The sequence below is a fragment of the Rhinatrema bivittatum genome, chromosome 3 (assembly GCF_901001135.1).
Source record: "Rhinatrema bivittatum chromosome 3, aRhiBiv1.1, whole genome shotgun sequence".
In the NCBI taxonomy this organism is placed as follows: domain Eukaryota; kingdom Metazoa; phylum Chordata; class Amphibia; order Gymnophiona; family Rhinatrematidae; genus Rhinatrema; species Rhinatrema bivittatum.
In genome coordinates this window covers 393,983,842-394,003,113 of record NC_042617.1, presented here as the reverse complement: position 1 = coordinate 394,003,113, position 19,272 = coordinate 393,983,842, and the positions used below count along the sequence as shown (strand labels likewise).

The 19,272-nt window shown below is 42.6% G+C and overlaps 1 protein-coding gene across 5 annotated transcripts in view; it reads left to right on the top strand.

The window, feature by feature from the left end:
- COL19A1 (collagen type XIX alpha 1 chain) overlaps positions 1-19,272 on the top strand; it is a 1,176,857-nt gene that overhangs the window by 428,429 nt on the left and 729,156 nt on the right. For all 5 annotated transcript variants that reach the window (XM_029595659.1, XM_029595658.1, XM_029595657.1 and 2 more), the window contains exon 15: positions 10,806-10,841. In XM_029595659.1, the coding sequence (XP_029451519.1) occupies positions 10,806-10,841 (36 nt within the window). The remainder of the gene's footprint in view (positions 1-10,805; positions 10,842-19,272) is intronic.

Genomic DNA, 19,272 nt, shown 5'->3' with positions numbered 1-19,272 from the left:
TTATTAACTGAAGGAAGAGATCTTGGAGTGATCTTAGACTCTAAACTAAAGAAGAAGGCACAGGTTAAAGGTGTAGCAAAAGCAGCGTTTTTCAAACTGAAAACAATAAGAACACTAAAAATGTATATTTTTCATGTGGATTTCAGGGCAGTTGTCCAAGCACTTGTGCTAAGTTGGCTGGACAACTGTAATTCACTGTACCTAGGTCTACCAAAGGTACTAATTAAAGTGATACCGCTGGTTAAAATGCTGCAGCAAGGATGATAACAGGCAGAGCCTACCCTGAACACATTGCTCCAAAATGACAAAATCTATGCTGGTTACCAGTATTGCAGAAAATCCAATTTAAGTTATTAGCAATGATCCGTAAGTCATGCTATAGTGAAGAACCAAATTGTTTTTCAGCAATCATTACCCCTTATATTAGATCTCAGCAACTACACTCTCAGTCTCAAAAATCACCGCTGGTTCCTTCCTCCGAGGCCTATAAGTTGCAAGAGACATGAAGCAGAGCCTTTTTCTATTGCTGGCTCATTATTGTGGAATTCTATTCCAAATGAATTGAGGTGTGAGGCAGATTATTTGAAATTCAGAAATAAGATGCAAACATTCCTCTTTAGTCAGGCTTATGAGTACTAAGTGGAGTAGAATGCCAAAGGTTTTATAAGTGCTGTGTATTTTAGCAATGTTTTTATGTGTTATGTGAGGGTACAGATAATTGATTGCTGCAGAATATAAATTTTATATAAATAAAAAAAATCATCAGTTACCTTATATTGACTCATACAGTTGTCAACTGGTTCAAAATTTTCAGGACAGGTTGATCCAGTTCTGCTTTTACCCTATTGCATGTAGTTCTGATTTCCCAAATAAAAATGCCAGGAATCCAGCCTCAGCTGCAGCTGAGCTGGAAGCCCAGAGGAAAAGAAGGAAACTGCGGAGTCCAAAAAATATCAATGGGAACAAAAGGAAAATACATTTTTGCTGCTAATATTTGCTTTTAAATAAATGGCTATCTGATAGGGATGTGAATTTTTTAAAAAATGAATGCAACAAATGAGACCATTTTTTGTTTATTCCTAATGAAATGAACCAGAAATGGCATCCCACAGAAATACCTAAAAATGTTGTGATAGTTTTGTATTTGTTGTAAAACGAAAAAAAAAAAAAAAAATACAAACTCATACAGGGCCTCCCACAGCTTTCCAACCACCCTCTTGCCTTGTAAATGTAGCCTCTGTGCTAAAGGACCACCTTCCCAGCCCTTGAGTGCATTTGGCTGGCTACCCCAGGGTAGGGTATATTCTGCATCTGGGCATGGGCTGGCGACAGGATAACCTATAAGGCCAAACTGGTTAAAGACACCTCCGATACAGTCCATAATTTCTAATGTCCACAGCTCACTTATGCTCGAAACAGATCAACATTTATTGTAATCCACAAAGATAGAGTTAGCAAGATCATCAGGGTCAAGTCACAGTTCAGTGTGTCTTATTCAAATCAGTTGTCATGATAAGATCACAGAAATCACCAACCACTTTACACTTCCCCATGGTTTACATTTTATTCCAGAGCCTCTGTGGCTCCATCTCCTCCTTCCTTACTGCACTTCAGAGGAGCCCCTCTTACTTGGTACTCTCTCTTCCTTGTAGGACCTGTAAGTAGTAGTCCTAATGGTATTTATGTCTTCTGTTACAGAAGTCACTAATTTGCTCATAATTCAGAAGCAGCTCACATCCAGACTCACACTTCAGGAGCAGCTCCAGGGTCTGTACACCCCTAGTGCTTTGGACATAGTGTCAATCCCTAACCCAGAGCTGAAATAACCAGCTGCAAACTCCACACACACACACACACCCCCCCTTCCAGGTCCAGCCAGACCCCCCCAACACAGTTCCTGAGCATAAGTCCAAATCCAAACTTATTTCCTTTCAAGCACTCAGTTACTCACTTATCACATTCAGCTCACAATCCAGTTTCTGCACACAGAAGCAGCTCCTGAGACACTGCACCTCTCAGTACATCGGGGCCAGTGCTAGTCTTGAGACCTGCACTGAAATAACCAGATGCAACCTTCCTCTTAGGTCCAGCCAGCACCTCCAGCACAGTCTGCATACAAATTCCAAACGCTGTCTTAATCAGGAAGAACTTGTAATCCACTCTCTTGCATTTTGTCCCCCTCTGGGCTGTCGAAAATCCCAGGCACTCCTCAGCTCATACCAGTATCCCATACTGGTCTCTCTTTTCAGTCTCAACCCACACTGTAGGTCTCTGGTAGCACTTCTGGATGAAGCACTGTTGGTTCTCCTCTACTGCCCTTACCATGGACCCTCCAGAGCCTCCTGTTGTCCCTACTCCTTCCTCAGATGACCAGTACTAGGCCATGTGCACAAACTCTTTTAATGCCACTGTAACTCACACTACCATATGCTAACAGTCACATTTGCCACTTGCCAGATATGCATAGTCGTACCAGGGCTGTCCTGAAAATACACTTCAGAATTTGCCACATTTTGAGAAATAGGATAAACTTTTAACCTTTATAGAAAAAAAAACAAAAACACTACACACTAGGGATGTGCAGAGCAAAAGTTTAAGTTCATATGTCCATCTGTCCAAAGGGGGTCCCATTTGCGGTCAATATGGACATAAACAGAATTCAATGAGTTGAGTATATGTCCATATGTGCAAATAAAAATGTAAACCCCTCACCCTCCTTAATCCCCCCCCCCCCCCAAGACTTACCACAACTCCCTGGTGGTCCAGCGGGGTCAGGACGCCATTTCTGACCAACTTTGCAAGGAGCACATGACGTCGGCGTCATGTCGGAGTGACGCGGCGTCACGTGATTCCCCGCGGGGTCGCTTCCGGGATCCTCGTTCGGCCCCAAAGGAACTTTTGGTCCCCCCAAGCTGGCCAAAAGTTCCTTTGGGGCCGAACGAGGATCCCGGAAGCGACCCCGCGGGGAATCACGTGACGTCGGCGCCACGTCGGAGTGACGCGGCGTCACGTGATTCCCCGCGAGCTCCCTCCGGCACCCTCGTTCGGCCCAAAAGGAACTTTTGGCCAGCTTGGGGGGGCCTCCTGACTTTTGGCCAGCTTGGGGGGGCCGACGTCACGTGCTCCTCGCAAAGGATTTCAGAAATGGCGTCCTCACTCCTCGCTGGATCACCAGGGAGTTGTGGTAAGTCTTTGGGAGGGGATTAAGGAAGGTGAGGGGTTTAAATTTTTATTTTGGATCAACAATCGCGATTTCCAACTTATTCAACATAGCTATGTTGAATAAGTTGGAAATCCGATCGTTTATGTCTCATCACTTTTTTAAGTAAAAAAAAAAAAAAAAAGTAGCGTTTTACATTTATGTTCAAAACGAATGCACACCCCTACTACACACTGCTTATAGGAAGGGCTACTCACATATCTCCTCCAACTAGCCATCCTCTTCCAATAAACTTTGGATGGCCACTTTTAACTAGAACATTCCTATTTTAAAGTATAGGATAACATTTTCTACTCCCAGTTAACATTTGGTAATACATAGCCCCAGTATAATGAGCTACAGCATTATCTAGTGACCCCTCAGGGTATCAAAATCCACCCTGAGGGTCCACACCTGCATGACTAGGTTGAGCTGGCCCTGCCAGGGCTTCCCCAGACCCCTCCAGCTTCCACTACCATCCCTAAAATCAAATCAAACCCAGGACATGGGCCTACCTGGCTGGGCCTCCCAGGGCCCCTTACACAAAAATGTGCCAGTGCCAAAGATGTCCCTCCCCAACCCCCACTTACCACCTTCTGATGGGTCTAGCTAAAAGAATGCAAAGGACAGATGAAAAGCCCACTTAATCCTGCCCCGGTGCCTATATCTTTAAAAATGGCACTGGCCACTTGGAGGATGGCACCAAAGTGACATCACTTTGGGTGCCTGTTTACTGGCACCATTATAACATAATGGCTCTGGCCACACTGGAGCCAGGCATTGAAGTGATGTCACTTCACCACTGAAGTGATGTCACTTCACCATTTTCAAATATCCCATGCAAGGGCAGGAACAAATAGGCTTTGCTCTTGCCTTTAGCATTATTTTAGCTAAATCAGTGGAAGGAGGTAAGTAGGGTCTGAGGAGGGAGATCTCTGGCTGTAGCACATTTTCATGGAGGCCCAGGATTGATTTGATTTTAGGGGCAGGAGTAGGGATTGGAGGGGCCAGTGGAGGCCCAGCAAGGCAGAGATATGCCCCTGGTTGGAGTATTACGGGAGGCCTGGTTGTGGGAGGGTTTTTGTTTGTTTGGAGAGTTTAATGTTTTGTTTTGTGTTTTTTTTAATCAGTTCAGAAAACAAACCAAACAAAAAAACAAACAAACCATTAAACAAACTGAAAAGCCCACCACCTCAACTCAGAAATGAAAAAATAAACCAAACCCGAAAATATTTAGGTTGCACATCCTTATCATCTGATATTGTTCCAATTATTATCTCCCTGTCCTCCAGAGGTCACATTTATTTGGGGTGATTCTAGCCCCTAGGGATTTGTTCTAGTAATATAATAATAAAGTAATGACAGCAGAAAAAGACCAAATGGTCAATCCAGTCTGCCCAGCAACCTTCCCATGGCAGTAAATGCCGCTCCATGCAGGTTACGCCATGTTTATGTTTAAGGGTAGCAACTGCCGCTCCGTGCAGGTTGCCCCCATGATTCTTTTAAGGGTAGTATCTGCCGCTCCGTGCAGGTCACCCCCTATGATTCTGTTAAGGGTAGCAAATGCCACTCCATGCAGGTTACCCCCAGGCCCACCACCCCTATGCTTTTTTTCATTCTTTCCCATCCTCTAGCCTTTAGTGATCCACAATGTTTATCCCATGCCCTTTTGAAATCTTTCACGGTTTTAGTCTTCAACACTTCCTCCGGAAGGTCATTCCAGGCATCCACCACCTTCTCTGTGAAGAAATATTTTCTGACATTGGTCCTCAGTCTTCCTCCCTGGAGTTTCAAATTGTGACCCCTATATCTACTAAATTGTTTCCTATGGAAAAGGTCTGTTATTGACCATGGATCATTAAAACCATTCAAGTATCTGAAGGTCTGTATCATATCACCCCTGTTCCTCCTCTCCTCCAGGGTATACATATTCAGGTTCTTTAATCTCTCCTCATAAGGCATTTGATGGAGATCACCCATCATTTTGGTCACCCTTCTCTGGACTACCTCCATCCTGTCTCTGTCCCTTTTTGAAATATGGTCTCCAGAATTGAACACAGCACTCCAGGTGAGGCCTCACCAAGGACCTGTACAAGGGAATTAACACTTCCCTTTTCTTACTAAATATATTCCTCTCTCTATACAGCACAGCATTCTTCTGGCTTTAGCTATCACCCTGTCACATTTCTTTGCCGACTTCAGGTCATTAGACATTATCACCCCAAAGGTCTCTCTCCTGTTATGTGCACATCAGCCCTTTACCCCCAACACATACAGTTCTTTTGGATTACCACACCCCAGATGCATGTCTCTGCACTTCTTGGCATTCAATCTCAGCTGCCATATCTTCGACCACTCTTCCACCTTCCTTAAATCCTATTTTATTCTCTCTACTCCTTCCAGTGTGTCCACTCTGTTGCAGATCTTAGTATCATCCACAAATAGACAAACTTTACGTTCTATCCCTTCCACAATGTCGCTCACAAAGATGTTTAACAGAACCGGTCCCAACACCGATCCCTGTGGTACTCCATTTAACACCATTCTCTCTTTAGAGTAGGTTCCATTTATCATTACACTTTGTTTTCTATCTGTCAACCAGTTTGTAATCCATGCCACCACCTTGGAGCTCACCCCCAAGCTTCTCATTTTGTTGATGAATCTTCTATGTGGGACCATATCAAAAGCTTTACTAAAATCCAAGTAAATTACATCGAGTGCTCTTCCCTGATCCAGCTGTCTAGTCACCCAATCAAAAGAAATCAATCAGATTTGTCTGACAGGACCTTCCCCCGGTGAAACCATGCTGTTTCGGGTCCAGCAGTCCTCCTGACTGTAGATAATTCACTATCTTTTCCTTCAGCAGAGTCTCCATTAATTTTCCCACCACAGAGGTGATGCTGACTGGCCTGTAGTTTCCAGCCTCTTCTCTGCTCCCACTCTTGTGAAGCGGGACCACCACCGCTCTTCTCCAATCACTAGGCACCACATCCTTATCCAGGGATCTATTGAACAGGTCACACAGTGGACCCACCAGCACATCTCTGGGCTCCCTCAGTATTCTGGAATGAACCTCATCAGGCCTCATGGCTTTGTCCACTTTCAGTTTTCCTAGCTCTTCCCATACATTCTCTTCCGTAAATGGAGTTTCATCTACTCCACCTTCTTCTACAGTTATGTTAACAAGTGACAGTCCTTCTCCAGGGTCTTCCTTAGTGAACATTGAACTGAAGTATTTGTTTAGCATTTCTGCCATTCCTTCATCTCTCTCCACCAATTGATCCTTATCACCTGTCAATTTCACTAAACCACTATGTACCTTTCTCCTATCTCTGATGTATCTGATGTATCTCTGATGTATCTTTTACCTCCTTGCCAATCCTTTCCTCTGCCTGACTTTTTGCTTTCTTGATTACTTTTTTCGTCTCCCTCAGTTTCACCAGATAATCCTCCCTGTGTTCCACGTTTTGGGATCCTTTATATTTCTTAAAAGCTGCTTCTTTTGCTTTTATTATATCTGCCACCTCCTTTGTGAACCAGATTGGTTTCTTATTTCTCTTACATTTGTTTACTTTTCTAACATATAGATTTGTTGCTTTTGTAATTGCTCCTTTTAGTTTCGCCACTGTTGTTCCACCTCTCCCATTTTCTCCCAGTCTTCAAGTTCCATCTCCAGGAATTTACCCATTTCGGCAAAGTCTGCATTTTTGAACTGCAAAACTTGGGACTTTATATGACTTCCCCATAACCTATTTGCAATATCAAACCATACTGTTTGATGATCACTGGTGTTGAGGTGGGCACCTACCCAGTAGGGATGTGCAGAGCAAAATTTTATGTTCATATTTTTTATGTCTGAAAGGGGGTCCCACTTGCGGCCAATATGGACATAAAAAAAATCCAATGAGTTGGGTATATGTACATATGTGCAAAAAAAAAATTTAAACCCCCTCACCCTCCTTAATCCCCCCCCCCCAGACTTACCACAACTCCCTGGTGATGGAGCGAGGAGTGAGGACGCCATTTCTGCAATCCTTGGCGAGAAGCATGTGACGTCGGCGGCACGTCGAGTGACGCCGGCGTCACGTGATTCCCGGCTCGTTCGCGCCGGACGGCTCGTTCGGCCCAAAAAGAACTTTTGGCCAGCTTGGGGGGGCCTCCTGACCCCCCAAGCTGGCCAAAAGTTCTTTTTGGGCCGAACGAGCCGTCCGGCGCGAACGAGCCGGGAATCACGTGACGCCGGCGTCACTCGACGTGCCGCCGACGTCACATGCTTCTCGCCAAGGATTGCAGAAATGGCGTCCTCACTCCTCGCTCCATCACCAGGGAGTTGTGGTAAGTCGGGGGGGGGGATTAAGGAGGGTGAGGGGGTTTATATTTTTATTTTGGCTCAATAATCGCGATTTCCCACATATCGAACATATCTATGTTCGATATGTGGGAAATCCGATCGTTTATGTCGAATCAATTTTTTAAGTAAAAAAAAAATATGAGTTGCGTTTTACTAATGCGGTCAATCCGAATGCACACCCCTACTACCCAGACATTAAAGACATTATCTCCATTAGTGAGCACTAAGTCGAGTATAACTCCTTCCCTAGTGGGTTCCATTACCATTTGTTTGAACAGAGCCCCTTGCAGGGCATCCACTATCTCTCTACTTCTGTTAGATTCTGCAGAAGGGATTCTCTAGTCCACATCCGGCAGATTAAAATCTCCAACAATGAACACATCTCCCTTTCTTCCCACCTGTTGTATGTCTTCTATCAGCTCCCTGTCTAGTTCTTCCTTTTGAGTTGGAGGCCTGTAAACCACCCTGGTAAAAATGGATGCATCATCCTCTATTTTTAGGACGGCCCATAATGTTTCTTCTCTACCCCCAAATCCTTGCAGTTCAGTTGCTTGTTTTTGACATAAAGAGCTACTCCTCCCCCTTTTCTTTCCTCTCTGTCCTTCCTTAACAAGTTATAAACCACAACCCAAACTTTAAAAAAAAAGCTAAAAACATGGCTCTTCCAAAAAGCCTTTGATTCATTACCATGATGCTAACCCACGTCACTGAAAAGGAACACTTTAGTTGTGCATAGAGACACCATAATCCCCCCCACTGACTCTCGTTACAAATGCACACAATGACAAGAAATTTTCATAATCGCTACTCATGTTACTTTCTCTGTTAATATCAATTAATTTTTCTGTTAATAGTTAAAGTTGACTCTGTTTAATTTAAATTCATATCTGTTAATAATTGACTCTAAGTTTTACTGTAAAACAGGAAGACTCTGTTCCTCCTAGTTCATTTGTTCTTTGTGAACCGATGTGATATGCCAGATCGAATGTTGGTATACAAAAATAAATAAATAAATATAAAAAATAACCTGGTATGGCTGTATTTCAATCATGAGATTATGTGAACCATGTCTCTGTAACAGCAACAACATCCAAGTCCGCCTCCATCATTAAGGCTTGCAGGTCTGGGATTTTATTGCCCAGACTGCGAGCATTGGTGCTCATTGCACTCCAATTTTGATAGATCTGATTAGTGCTTTTCTTAGGCTTGGTTTTTTGCCTTATTCAGCTGACCTTTGTTATCCCCTTCATCCTTCTTTGTTATTGTATTTGTTTTTGTTGTTCAGGAGTTTAAATGCCTTATGCATAGGATTTGAATTTATCCCTAAGTATCTTTTATCCTGCCAGACAGATGTAAGCCATCTTGGACATAGAGACCTTTTCTATTCCATAAATTGCCCCATCCTCCAATATATCCAAAATTGTGTTCCTTACACCAAGTTTTGAGCATTGAATTTATGTATATTGCTTAGTCTCTCTTTCCCCTTTCCATGAACAGGTAAGACTTCTGAAAAGGCAATAGTCTTTGCCATCTGACTAATCTGGTTCGCAAGAGTCTGGAAATCTCTCTGTACCACTTGGATGCTGTTTCTAGCAAGGTCATTGGTTCCCAGATGGATGATAATATCAGCTTCAAAATCCTTGCGCCTTCTTTGATTGCATTGACTATTAGAGATGTGAATCGTGTCCTCGATCGTCTTAACGATCGATTTCGGCTGGGAGGGGGAGGGAATCGTATTGTTGCCGTTTGGGTGTTTAGAGTATCGTGAAAATCGTTAAAATCATGAACCGGCACACTAAAACCCCCTAAAACCCACCCCCGACCCTTTAAATTAAATCCCCCACCCTCCCGAAACCCCCCCCCAAATGCCTTAAATTACCTGGGGGTCCAGCGGTGGTCCGTAGATAAATCGGGGGAAGGGGGAGGGCAGGAAAACCGGCACACTAAAACACCCTAAAACCCACCCCCGACCCTTTAAATTAAATCCCCCACCCTCCCGAACCCCCCCCCCCCAAATGCCTTAAATTACCTGGGGGTCCAGCGGCGGTCCGTAGCTAAATCGGGGGAAGGGGGAGGGCAGGAAAACCGGCACACTAAAACCCCCTAAAACCCCGGGGTTTTAGGGGGTTTTAGGAACCCCTAAAACCCCGGGGTACCCCCGCTGAATGACCTCCTGCAGTCGATCTCCTGCCGGCGCCATTTTCCGTACAGAAAACGATTCGAGGCAGGAGATCGCTCCCGGACCCCCGCTGGACCCCCAGGGACTTTTGGCCAGCTTGGGGGGCCTCCTGACCCCCACAAGACTTGCCAAAAGTCCAGCGGGGGTCCGGAACGACCTCCTGCAGTCGAATCGTGTTGGTCTATGGCCGCCGCCATTTTGCGCCGCCATTTTGCAAAATGGCGGCGCAGAATGGCGCCGGCTAAAGACAACACGATTCAATTGCAGGAGACCGTTCCGGACCGCCGCTGGACCCCCAGGTAATTTAAGGCATTTGGGGGGGGGGTTCGGGAGGGTGGGGGATTTAATTTAAAGGGTCGGGGGTGGGTTTTAGGGGGTTTTAGTGTGCCGGTTTTCCTGCCCTCCCCCTTCCCCCGATTTACGATTTTTTGATGATAAATCGGGGGAATTGGTATTGTATCGTGGCCCTAATGATTTTTGACAATTTAAAATATATCGGACGATATTTTAAATCGTCAAAAAACGATTCACATCCCTATTGACTATTTGAATAGCGTTTTTACTGGCCGAAGATCCCGGAAAGCTTTTAACTATAGTTTTCCCCTCGAAAAGAGTTCCTAAATTGGTGCCTCTGATAATTGAGGCTCCTAGCACAATGAGCTTCATCTGATGGTTGTTGTTTGTATTGTGCAATTTTTGCATGTACTGGATTTCTTCCTTCTTGTCAAATGTCTCTTCAGTCTCCCTCACTTTAGCTTCTTCATTATGTAGCACAGAGAAGGCATTTTGTATTTGTGTCACTTGAGAGGGCGTGTGTCTTCTCATCGCGCGTCTTACTCTACCAGAGCCCACAGTATTTGTATCTTTTAAGTTTTCCAGGCTGTTTTGAGCTTCTTCAGATCACCTGAAACTGTCTAAACATGGGCAATTTGGGAAAGATTGAATTTTACTGACAAATTTCTTCTTTCTCCCAGCCTTTTGATGAAATGCGTGCACTGTGAGAAAGTAGAAAACGAAAGTACAATTAAAAATAATAAATTTCATAACTGATTGTTCATTTTTTTCCGTTTAAATAGGGAGATGTGGGACCCCCAGGACCTGCTGCTTTACCTGTAAGTACTGTGATACTGAAAATTATAATACTGCCACCAGCACAGTGTTTTTATTTTACATTTAAAGCATATACAGTGTGTCCTTGCTGCTAGAAAAAAAATATAATTATAACAGATCATTATGATATTTTGGTAATTGCAGATCACTAACCCTGGAATAAATTGTAGGTATTAATATGTCACAGCCACTTGATAAAGTGGTGATTCAGACACTTGTACATTAATGACTGAAAAACTGAGTTGAATGCTGAATTAAAGACTCTCAAGAACAAAAGAAAAGAAATGAAAGAAAAGCAAATTAAAGCTATTTTGCTGAAGAGCTTCAGAGAAACAAAGGTTAACTGACGAGTCTCAGACGCTATTGATTTGACAGAGTTACATGAAATATTATTTGAATGCTAGCTTTGGAAGCAATTTTAGACATTTCAGTATTTTCCATTTTTTTTATATTTCCTTTTCACATTTCCAATGGCACAAGTATCTTAAGCTAACACACGGATTTCTAATATCATTTTATTGGACTGAATTGTAACATTTTAATTATTATTAAAACAGCTCAAAATGTCCTGGTTTTGCTTTCTAGTTGTTGTTGTTTTTTAATTTCAGCTCACAGCAATTGAGCTGTTTTGGTAGGTGGTGAGACACAGGGAGAGAGTTTGTTGTAGAGATGTGAATCATGTGCCCGATCGTCTTAATGATCGGGTTCGGCTGGAGGGAGAAAAAAATCTGATCGCTGGAGATGTGAATCAGAATCGGTTCCAATTCACATCGTTAATTTTTTTTTAGTGAGGCCCGACCCTTTAAAATTGACCCCTTACCTTCCCCCACCCCCCTGAACCCCCCCAAAACTTTTTACGAGTACCTGGTGGTCCAGTGGGGGCGCGGGGACCGATCTCCCGCTCTCGGGCCATCAGCGCTATTTTGACTGCCACTCAAAAATGGCGCCGATGGCCCGATTAAAAAAAAACCCACCCAACCCTTTAAAGATGACCCCTTAGCTTCTCCCACCCTCCCGATCCCCCCAAAACATTTTAAAATTACCTGATGGTCTAATGGTGGTCCCGGGAGCGATCTCCTGTTCTCGGGCCGTCGGCTGCCAATCATAAAGATGGCACCGATGGCCCTTTGCCCTTACCATGTGACAGGGTATCCGTGCCATTGGCAGGCCCCTGTCACATGGTAGGAGCACTGGATGGCCGGCGCCATCTTTAAAGATGGCGCCGGCCATCCAGTGTGTTTTGGGGGGATCGGAAGGGTGGGAGAAGCTAAGGGGTCATCTTTAAAGGGTCAGGTGGGTTGTTTTTTTTAATCGGGCCATTGGCACCATTTTTGAGTGGCAGCCAAAATGGCGCCGATGGCCCGAGAGCGGGAGATCGGTCCCCGCGCCCCCACTGGACCACCAGGTACTCGTAAAAAGTTTTGGGGGGGTTCGGGGGGGTGGGGGAAGGTAAGGGATTAGTTTTATAGGGTCAGGGTGGGTTTAGGGGTTGTTTTGGTGTGCCGGTTTTCCTGCCCTCTCCATGATAAATCGTGAAAATTTCTATTGTATCGCGCACTGTACCGATTTTTGACGATTTAAAAAATATCGGACGATTTTTTTAAATCGTCAAAAACCGATTCACATCCCTAGTTTGTTGTGCAAAATCGATCTACCCAATTCTAATGATCTGATCATCCTCATCTGGATTAGCTGATGTGGTTTCAGAGGTCAAGGGAGAAGATCCTTAAGTAACCTAGCAGTGACAAGGAGTCAGATCTGTCGCTTAGTGTCAGTAGTTAGTACTGAGAGAGAGAAGCTAAAAAGGGTATAAGGAGGAAGCATCAATTAACAGCCAGATGACAATGCATTTGTGACTGTTGGTGGAGGACTGAAAGTGAGGCCCAGACCCTACTATAAGAGAAGGGTGATCTTGATCATTTACTGACGCTATCTCACAAAGGGAATGTATCAGCAAGAAAAGATAATCTTACAAACAATATAAAATGGCTCACCGAGACACAAAAAGATAAATATTCCTTTTTTGCCTTGCAAATCTGAAGGTTGCAAAGCAATGTGACAATTTCCTCCTGCTCAAATTTACTTCCAGCTCGACTGGAACCAGAGCCTGTATCTGATGTCATGAGCCTTCATTTGTAATTATCTGAGGATTATTTTTCCCCATCCTAACTTGTGTTTTCGGTCTAATCATTGCAGTGACAGTACCAGGCCAGGAGCCATGATCCAGGGCTCCTTCCAGAATCCTGGGCTATGAATCTGGGCACCAAGTGTCACCCTTAAGCAATGACAATGATATCTCCAAAGTGTTGTGAGCACTGCCTCTATAGCATTCCCAGGCCCACTGAGCGAGCGAGTGAAAGACCTGACCCAAGGATCGAAGCAGGGAATCTTCCAGAAGGCAGTGCCCAACACCGCCCACCTGAGCCACCTCAGTAGAAATACTCTACTAGCTCAAGAACAACTTTCTCAACCTGATCTTCACAAATGAAAACTGATATTATGAGTGGTGCAAGGGAAGGGATTATAATTAGCCATCAGGAGACCAGCCAAGACCACATAGTTTTTACCGAATGGCCCGAAAGGTTCATAATTAGAGGACCATGCAGTGGTTCAGTGGTCACTGGCAAACCAAACTATTTTGAATTAATATTTAAAAAGACTTGTACATTGGATTATATGGAATATTTAGATTATTTATGCTGTAGTTTGAAGGGTCTGATGTTAATGAAAGATTATCAGATGAAATCATCTGTTAAAAACCTACAAATTCATGCAGGCAACACAGGAATCTTTATTACTTTAAGTGTTCCCTTTGAACCCTACCGAAAATCTCAAAGGAATAAGATTGAGTATCCGAAATAATTTATTCATTTATACAGTCTAATGGAATGCAAAAGATATAAGGGTTATATAATAGAATAACTGTAAAGAACATAAGACAAAAAAATACCTAAAGTGGAATTAGAATTGTGGCCTATGCATGGTCCAGGTGATGCTCTCTGGGAGAGAGGTCATGTTGTAAGAAGCTCAGAGAAAACTTACAGTATATTATCCTAGACATTTTCAAAAAAACAAAGGAAACTATCCATCCTACCTTGTTAAACAATGCAAGATTGAGGGTGGGGGTCAAAAAACATCAATCCAAGACAAATAGCTTTTGATAAGAGTATCACACTTATTTAGAAACACTATATTTATAAAGCACACAATTAAGGTCTGTAATCATACACCCTTTTAAATCTTTTTAACCTACTTTCTGAAGCAAAAGAAGTCTTATGAGATCACTATTTCTGTGTGTGTGTGTGTTTATGTATGTCCATTCCCTTAATAACTATTGTTCTTGGTGTCCTGTCCACACCATATTTTAAGAACGTCAGGGAGCACATGAGGATTCTGACAGGTGTGGGATTTTTTTTCATGAATCCACAGATATTTACTGACTACAGATGTTTGCATTTATCCATCCTGCAAAGATAGACTCCTTTAGAGGTGAATAGAGCTTTTTCTAATCATCAAATCCAGCGCTCACCAAATCTTCATAAAAATCCTTCTAATTGTAAATATGAGAGAGATCACTCAATAGCGCCATTGTTTTGGCAAAACATATGCCTGCATCAAGGGCTCATCTTTACACTGTGAAATTCTTACACAGAGAAGATCAATATCTCCTGACTGAGAGAGTTTTCAGTTGTATGGAAATTTACCTGTGGATGGGTGTTTTACACCATGCAAAAATAAACTCTTAATGCAGGCATATGAGATTCCAAAACAGCCTCTTTCAGCTTTTATTTTCACTTTGAAGGATGTTTGATGAATATTTGCTGTGCATTGGATTGGATTAGAAAAAATAATTTTAAAAGATTCTGAGGGAAATGTTAAAAGGCTGTTACACAGTTAAACACATTTGCCTACACAAAAGTTCTTTTTAAAACCCCTCCCCTCACACACATACTCACTCAGGCCGATGCAATATCGGCACGCCTTAAACGGGTGGTCATGATTGAGTACCTGCTCCCTTAACGTGTGCCAATCCACCTCTCCCCGGTACCCTATTTAATATTGAAATCGGGTGCTGTGGTAAAAAGTAAGTGCAAGGGGAAATTTTGTGCCCCTAGCGCCTCCTCGGCAGCAGGTGCCCAGGAGAGATGGCTGTCAGCTGATTAGGACAATGGATGCTTGTTAATTGAGCGTTCTTTTTCCTAACCTGAACACCGGCACTTTTTTTTTTTTAATTCTCCTCTTTTGGTTCCTCTGACTTAATATTGCCATGACGTTAAGTAAGATGAACCAAAAAAAGGAACAGAAAAGCAATATTTTCTGCTTTTCTGTAAATTTTTGGAGTCCGCAAGAATTAATGCCTGTTCCAGGCAGACGTTAATTTTTGCAGGTTAAAATGTGCGCATCGGGGGGGAAATAGGTAATAGCCTCATCATCATGAATTTACATGTGATGAGCGCTGTTACCTACGCGGTCGATTGGACACACGTTTTGCACACACTAACCCCCATTTTCTATCGGGGTTAGGGCCACGCATCTAAAATGCATGTCCAATCACGAATTGAGCCATGTGCTGTGGCAAACACATGGAATTGCATCAGCCTGAATGAGGGTATGAGCACACATTCTATTTTACAATATCCTTACTTTAACTGTGGAATAAAGGTGGAGGGGTTAGGCCAGGGGAGGTAAAGCAGGCGCAGAGTACATGAGGACAAAGGTGCTTGCATTCCTCACTGGCTGCCAGTTTTCACAGGGATGCTCTGTGGGGATTTTAATTCTATTTATTTCTTTAGCAAATTTATTAAATGCCTGACCAGAAAATGTTTCAAGCAAGGGACAATATAAAAACTTCCTGTATGGGAATTACAAAGGCAAAAAAAACAAACAAGGGACACCCTTATATCGTGGAAGGAATATTTATTTATTAAATTTATTAAAAATAAATATTCATTCCACTATATAAGGTTGTCCCTTGTTTGTTTTTGCGCCTTGGCTACGTGGGATCGCCTACCGACTTGTTTTATTGGGAATTACAAAGCACACATTAAAGGCATACAGAAAACAGAAATGAATATACAGGAACCATCAGAGAAAGAGACCACCTTGCTGAGAAACACCTCCGCTTGCTAGTGAGTGACCATTCAGCATGCTGGTGCACGACACTTCTCTCATCTTATAATCAAAATACTTGACATCACAGGAAAACTCATAGATACAAAAAGACTGCAGAAGTCTGAAAAACACAATACAAAAGAATCCTAACCATAATAAATATTTAAAAAAAAGAATCAGCTTGAAAGAAATCCCCGCTCACCTGCAAGCTGAAACAGTAACTTTTAAACAGGCGCGCAGGAGCACATGTGCAGTCATTTTATAACACACACTTGTATTTGCGCGCATGTTAAAAAATAGCCTAGACACACATTCATTGCAACTCAATTTTAAATGGACGTGTGCATGTGAATTCAAATCCCGCTTCTACCACATAAATTGGGACATTTTACAAGGGATGCACGCTGACGCCATTCGCCATTTTCCCAGCTCGTTCCCAGTTCACCCATTTAACGGACAGGACTTCCAAACCCCCCTAGTTTAAAAGCCTCCCTTCCCCCCTGTTAGCCCCAATCCTTAAAGCCCTGCTGACTTGCATTCAATTTTTTGTTTTCAAACTTACATGCCATCGCAAAAGTAAAGTCCTCGATGCGCCAATGCGCATAAGTATTTAAATGCTTATCTCCCAGGCAGGCCCCGCCATGCTCACGCTCCAGCCCTTTTTGGAAACTGTTTACTTCTGTGCGCAGTAGGAGATGTACGTCCCCTCAGGAGCTTTTAAAAATCGCTTGGCATGCGCTGGCCCGACTTGTGCGCATATTTCCTGGTTTTGGCAAGTGTAAGGCTTTTAACATTCACCTTTGCACGTGGAGTTTGAAATTTGTCCCATATGTGATTACAGACCTTTTTGCATGCTTTTCATGGGTACTACTTCTAAATAGTCGTGATATCCGATCAAATGTTCTTCTTCTCATATTGATGTTTTAAACGCCACTTACATGGATTTTTATTTTTCGGATCTCCTTGTATTGTTGACCATTTTCCATGAATTCTGCATCTCCTCAAACTTATTGCAGCATATGCAGAAAAATGATGTCTAAAGGGCAAAGGAAATCAGGAAAACATTTACCTTATGACAGGAGAACACAAGTAGAAGCCAAGGTCCAACCAGAGGACTGCTAGCGGGGAAAGAAATCAAGACAGACATGACTGACCTTCAAGCTGCTAAACAGGAACAACAACTGAAAGGAGAAGTCACCAGGAAAGATATTCTTCTGAAAATCAGAGAAGATATCAAGGATACTGATTCCAAGCTCAGTGACTTTCCTGAGAAAGCAAAATCAAGAAAATAGATGAGAAAAATATCTGAGGCAGAAAAAAAAGAGTTGGAAATGCAGAACATTTGAGAAACAAATGAAAGAAAAAGGAATACTAAGAAATGTAATCCTGAGAATCACCTCTATAAAATAAACATGTGCGCACTGGGCTTTTTCCTACAGTGGTATGCATGTTGCGATCACTTTTTACAGGTATATTGTATTGTCCCCGAAGGACCTCTTGGTAGACAGAGAGCCCACCAGATCCCACATTCTGCATCCCCTGTAGGGTGCTTCCCAGGAACACTCTTATTACTCAGCTGCTTGAGTGACATTGGTCTAAGTAAAATGTTGTAAGCTGCCAGGGTAAGAGAAGAGCTTAAATAAGAATATTTCAACATTTTATTATATTCAGACTTCCGTGAAGAACTGGGTCCTTTACAGAAGCCAAGGAAATAACTCCGGAAGCACAGTTTGTGATTTTCTGTGCTATTCCTTGCCAGCCTGAGAGTAGATGCAGAGGTCAAAGTGGAGTTCTTTATTAATTCTATGGTGGTGATTAATCTTGTGGAATGCTATAGAGTCTGAAATCTGCTATGAAAGATAGCACTTACCACACAATCAGGGGCTATTGTAACTGAAGTGAAATTTTTGTTTAAATAAAGGTGGATATAACTATTTTGAGTTAATCTGAAATTGGCTGCACCTTGAGGATTCTTTGGAAGTGGGTTGTGACAGCTAAAGCTTCACTGCAAATTAGTTTAGATTTGCTTGGAGGAGTTTTAAAAATGCATGCACAAACATGTTTTTATTCATGGGGAGAAACAGATGGTTTGGTTTGGTTTATTTTCTGGCATATTCTTGTTGGCAAGGGCTGTAACCCATTTTGATCATTTAAAAGTCTCCATTAATGAGCAGACCCGATGAGTTTGTACAGGAAAAGAGAGATGTTCCCTTTCTCCACTAGCCTTTGAGAGGGGGGGGGGAGGTCATACTTTGGGTAAATGTGAACAACCTTTAAATTCACCTTTCTAGTGTTCCAGCTGAATCCTCTATTTATAGTGAATTCTTTTACATTTATTTATCTTTGTTTACTTTTAATTAATTTCCTGGTGACTTACATACCATTATAGCTGTAGAAATACTTGCAGAAGTCTGAGAAGGTTAACAGCAATTCCAAGTGAAAAATAACTGAAATTATAATGCAGAGATAGAATAAAGACAGGAATTGTACCCATTAATTTCAACAGTACAAGAGATATCTTGCTAGCATCGGCATCTTCCATAAAAGTTATTTAATGTAATCATTTCTTTGCTGTTGGTTACAGGATAGTAGAAACTTTAAATTCTCATTTAGAGTAAACTTCCATCTGAAGTTATCAAGTATCTGTTACTGCAATAGGGTTACCAGATGGCTCTAGGTCTTTAAAGACAGACTAAGTCTTAGTTTTACCCCATTGCATGTCTGAACTTGTAGTTCTCATTTTCTTAGGGAAATCAGTGGGAAGCCAGGGCTACAAGTCCATACATGCAATAGAAGAAAACCAAGATGGAGCCATCTAGCAAGCTTGAGTGTTTATATTTGTGGATGATCAATAGGATCTGATCAAACTTCATCCATCTCCAGTCTCAATAATTGCCTTACAACAGTAGCCCTGTGGCTTGGTAAACACAAATTCAGACTAAACCCATCAAAATCAGAATGCCTCTGCCTCAACTGCCAAGGATCCACAGTCCCTTCTCTCGCTACCAAAAAAATCTTACATCCGAAGGAGTCAGTTCGTAGCCTAAGGTTTCAACTCAACCAAAACCTCTCAATGGAACCTTCTTCGTATATCTACATTAAATCTGCCAACTCCACAATTTCCTTGGTAAATACAATCTTACAGCTGAAATCCATGTGCTTATCAACAGCAGAATTGATTGCTACAATTCCTTATACAACGGCATTTCACAATACAGTGTGAAGTGCCTCCAGCTCCTATAAAGTACTGCTGCAAGAATTTTGGTCAGTGCAAAAGCAACTGATCATATCAAGCCTATTCTACATTAACTTCACCGGCTC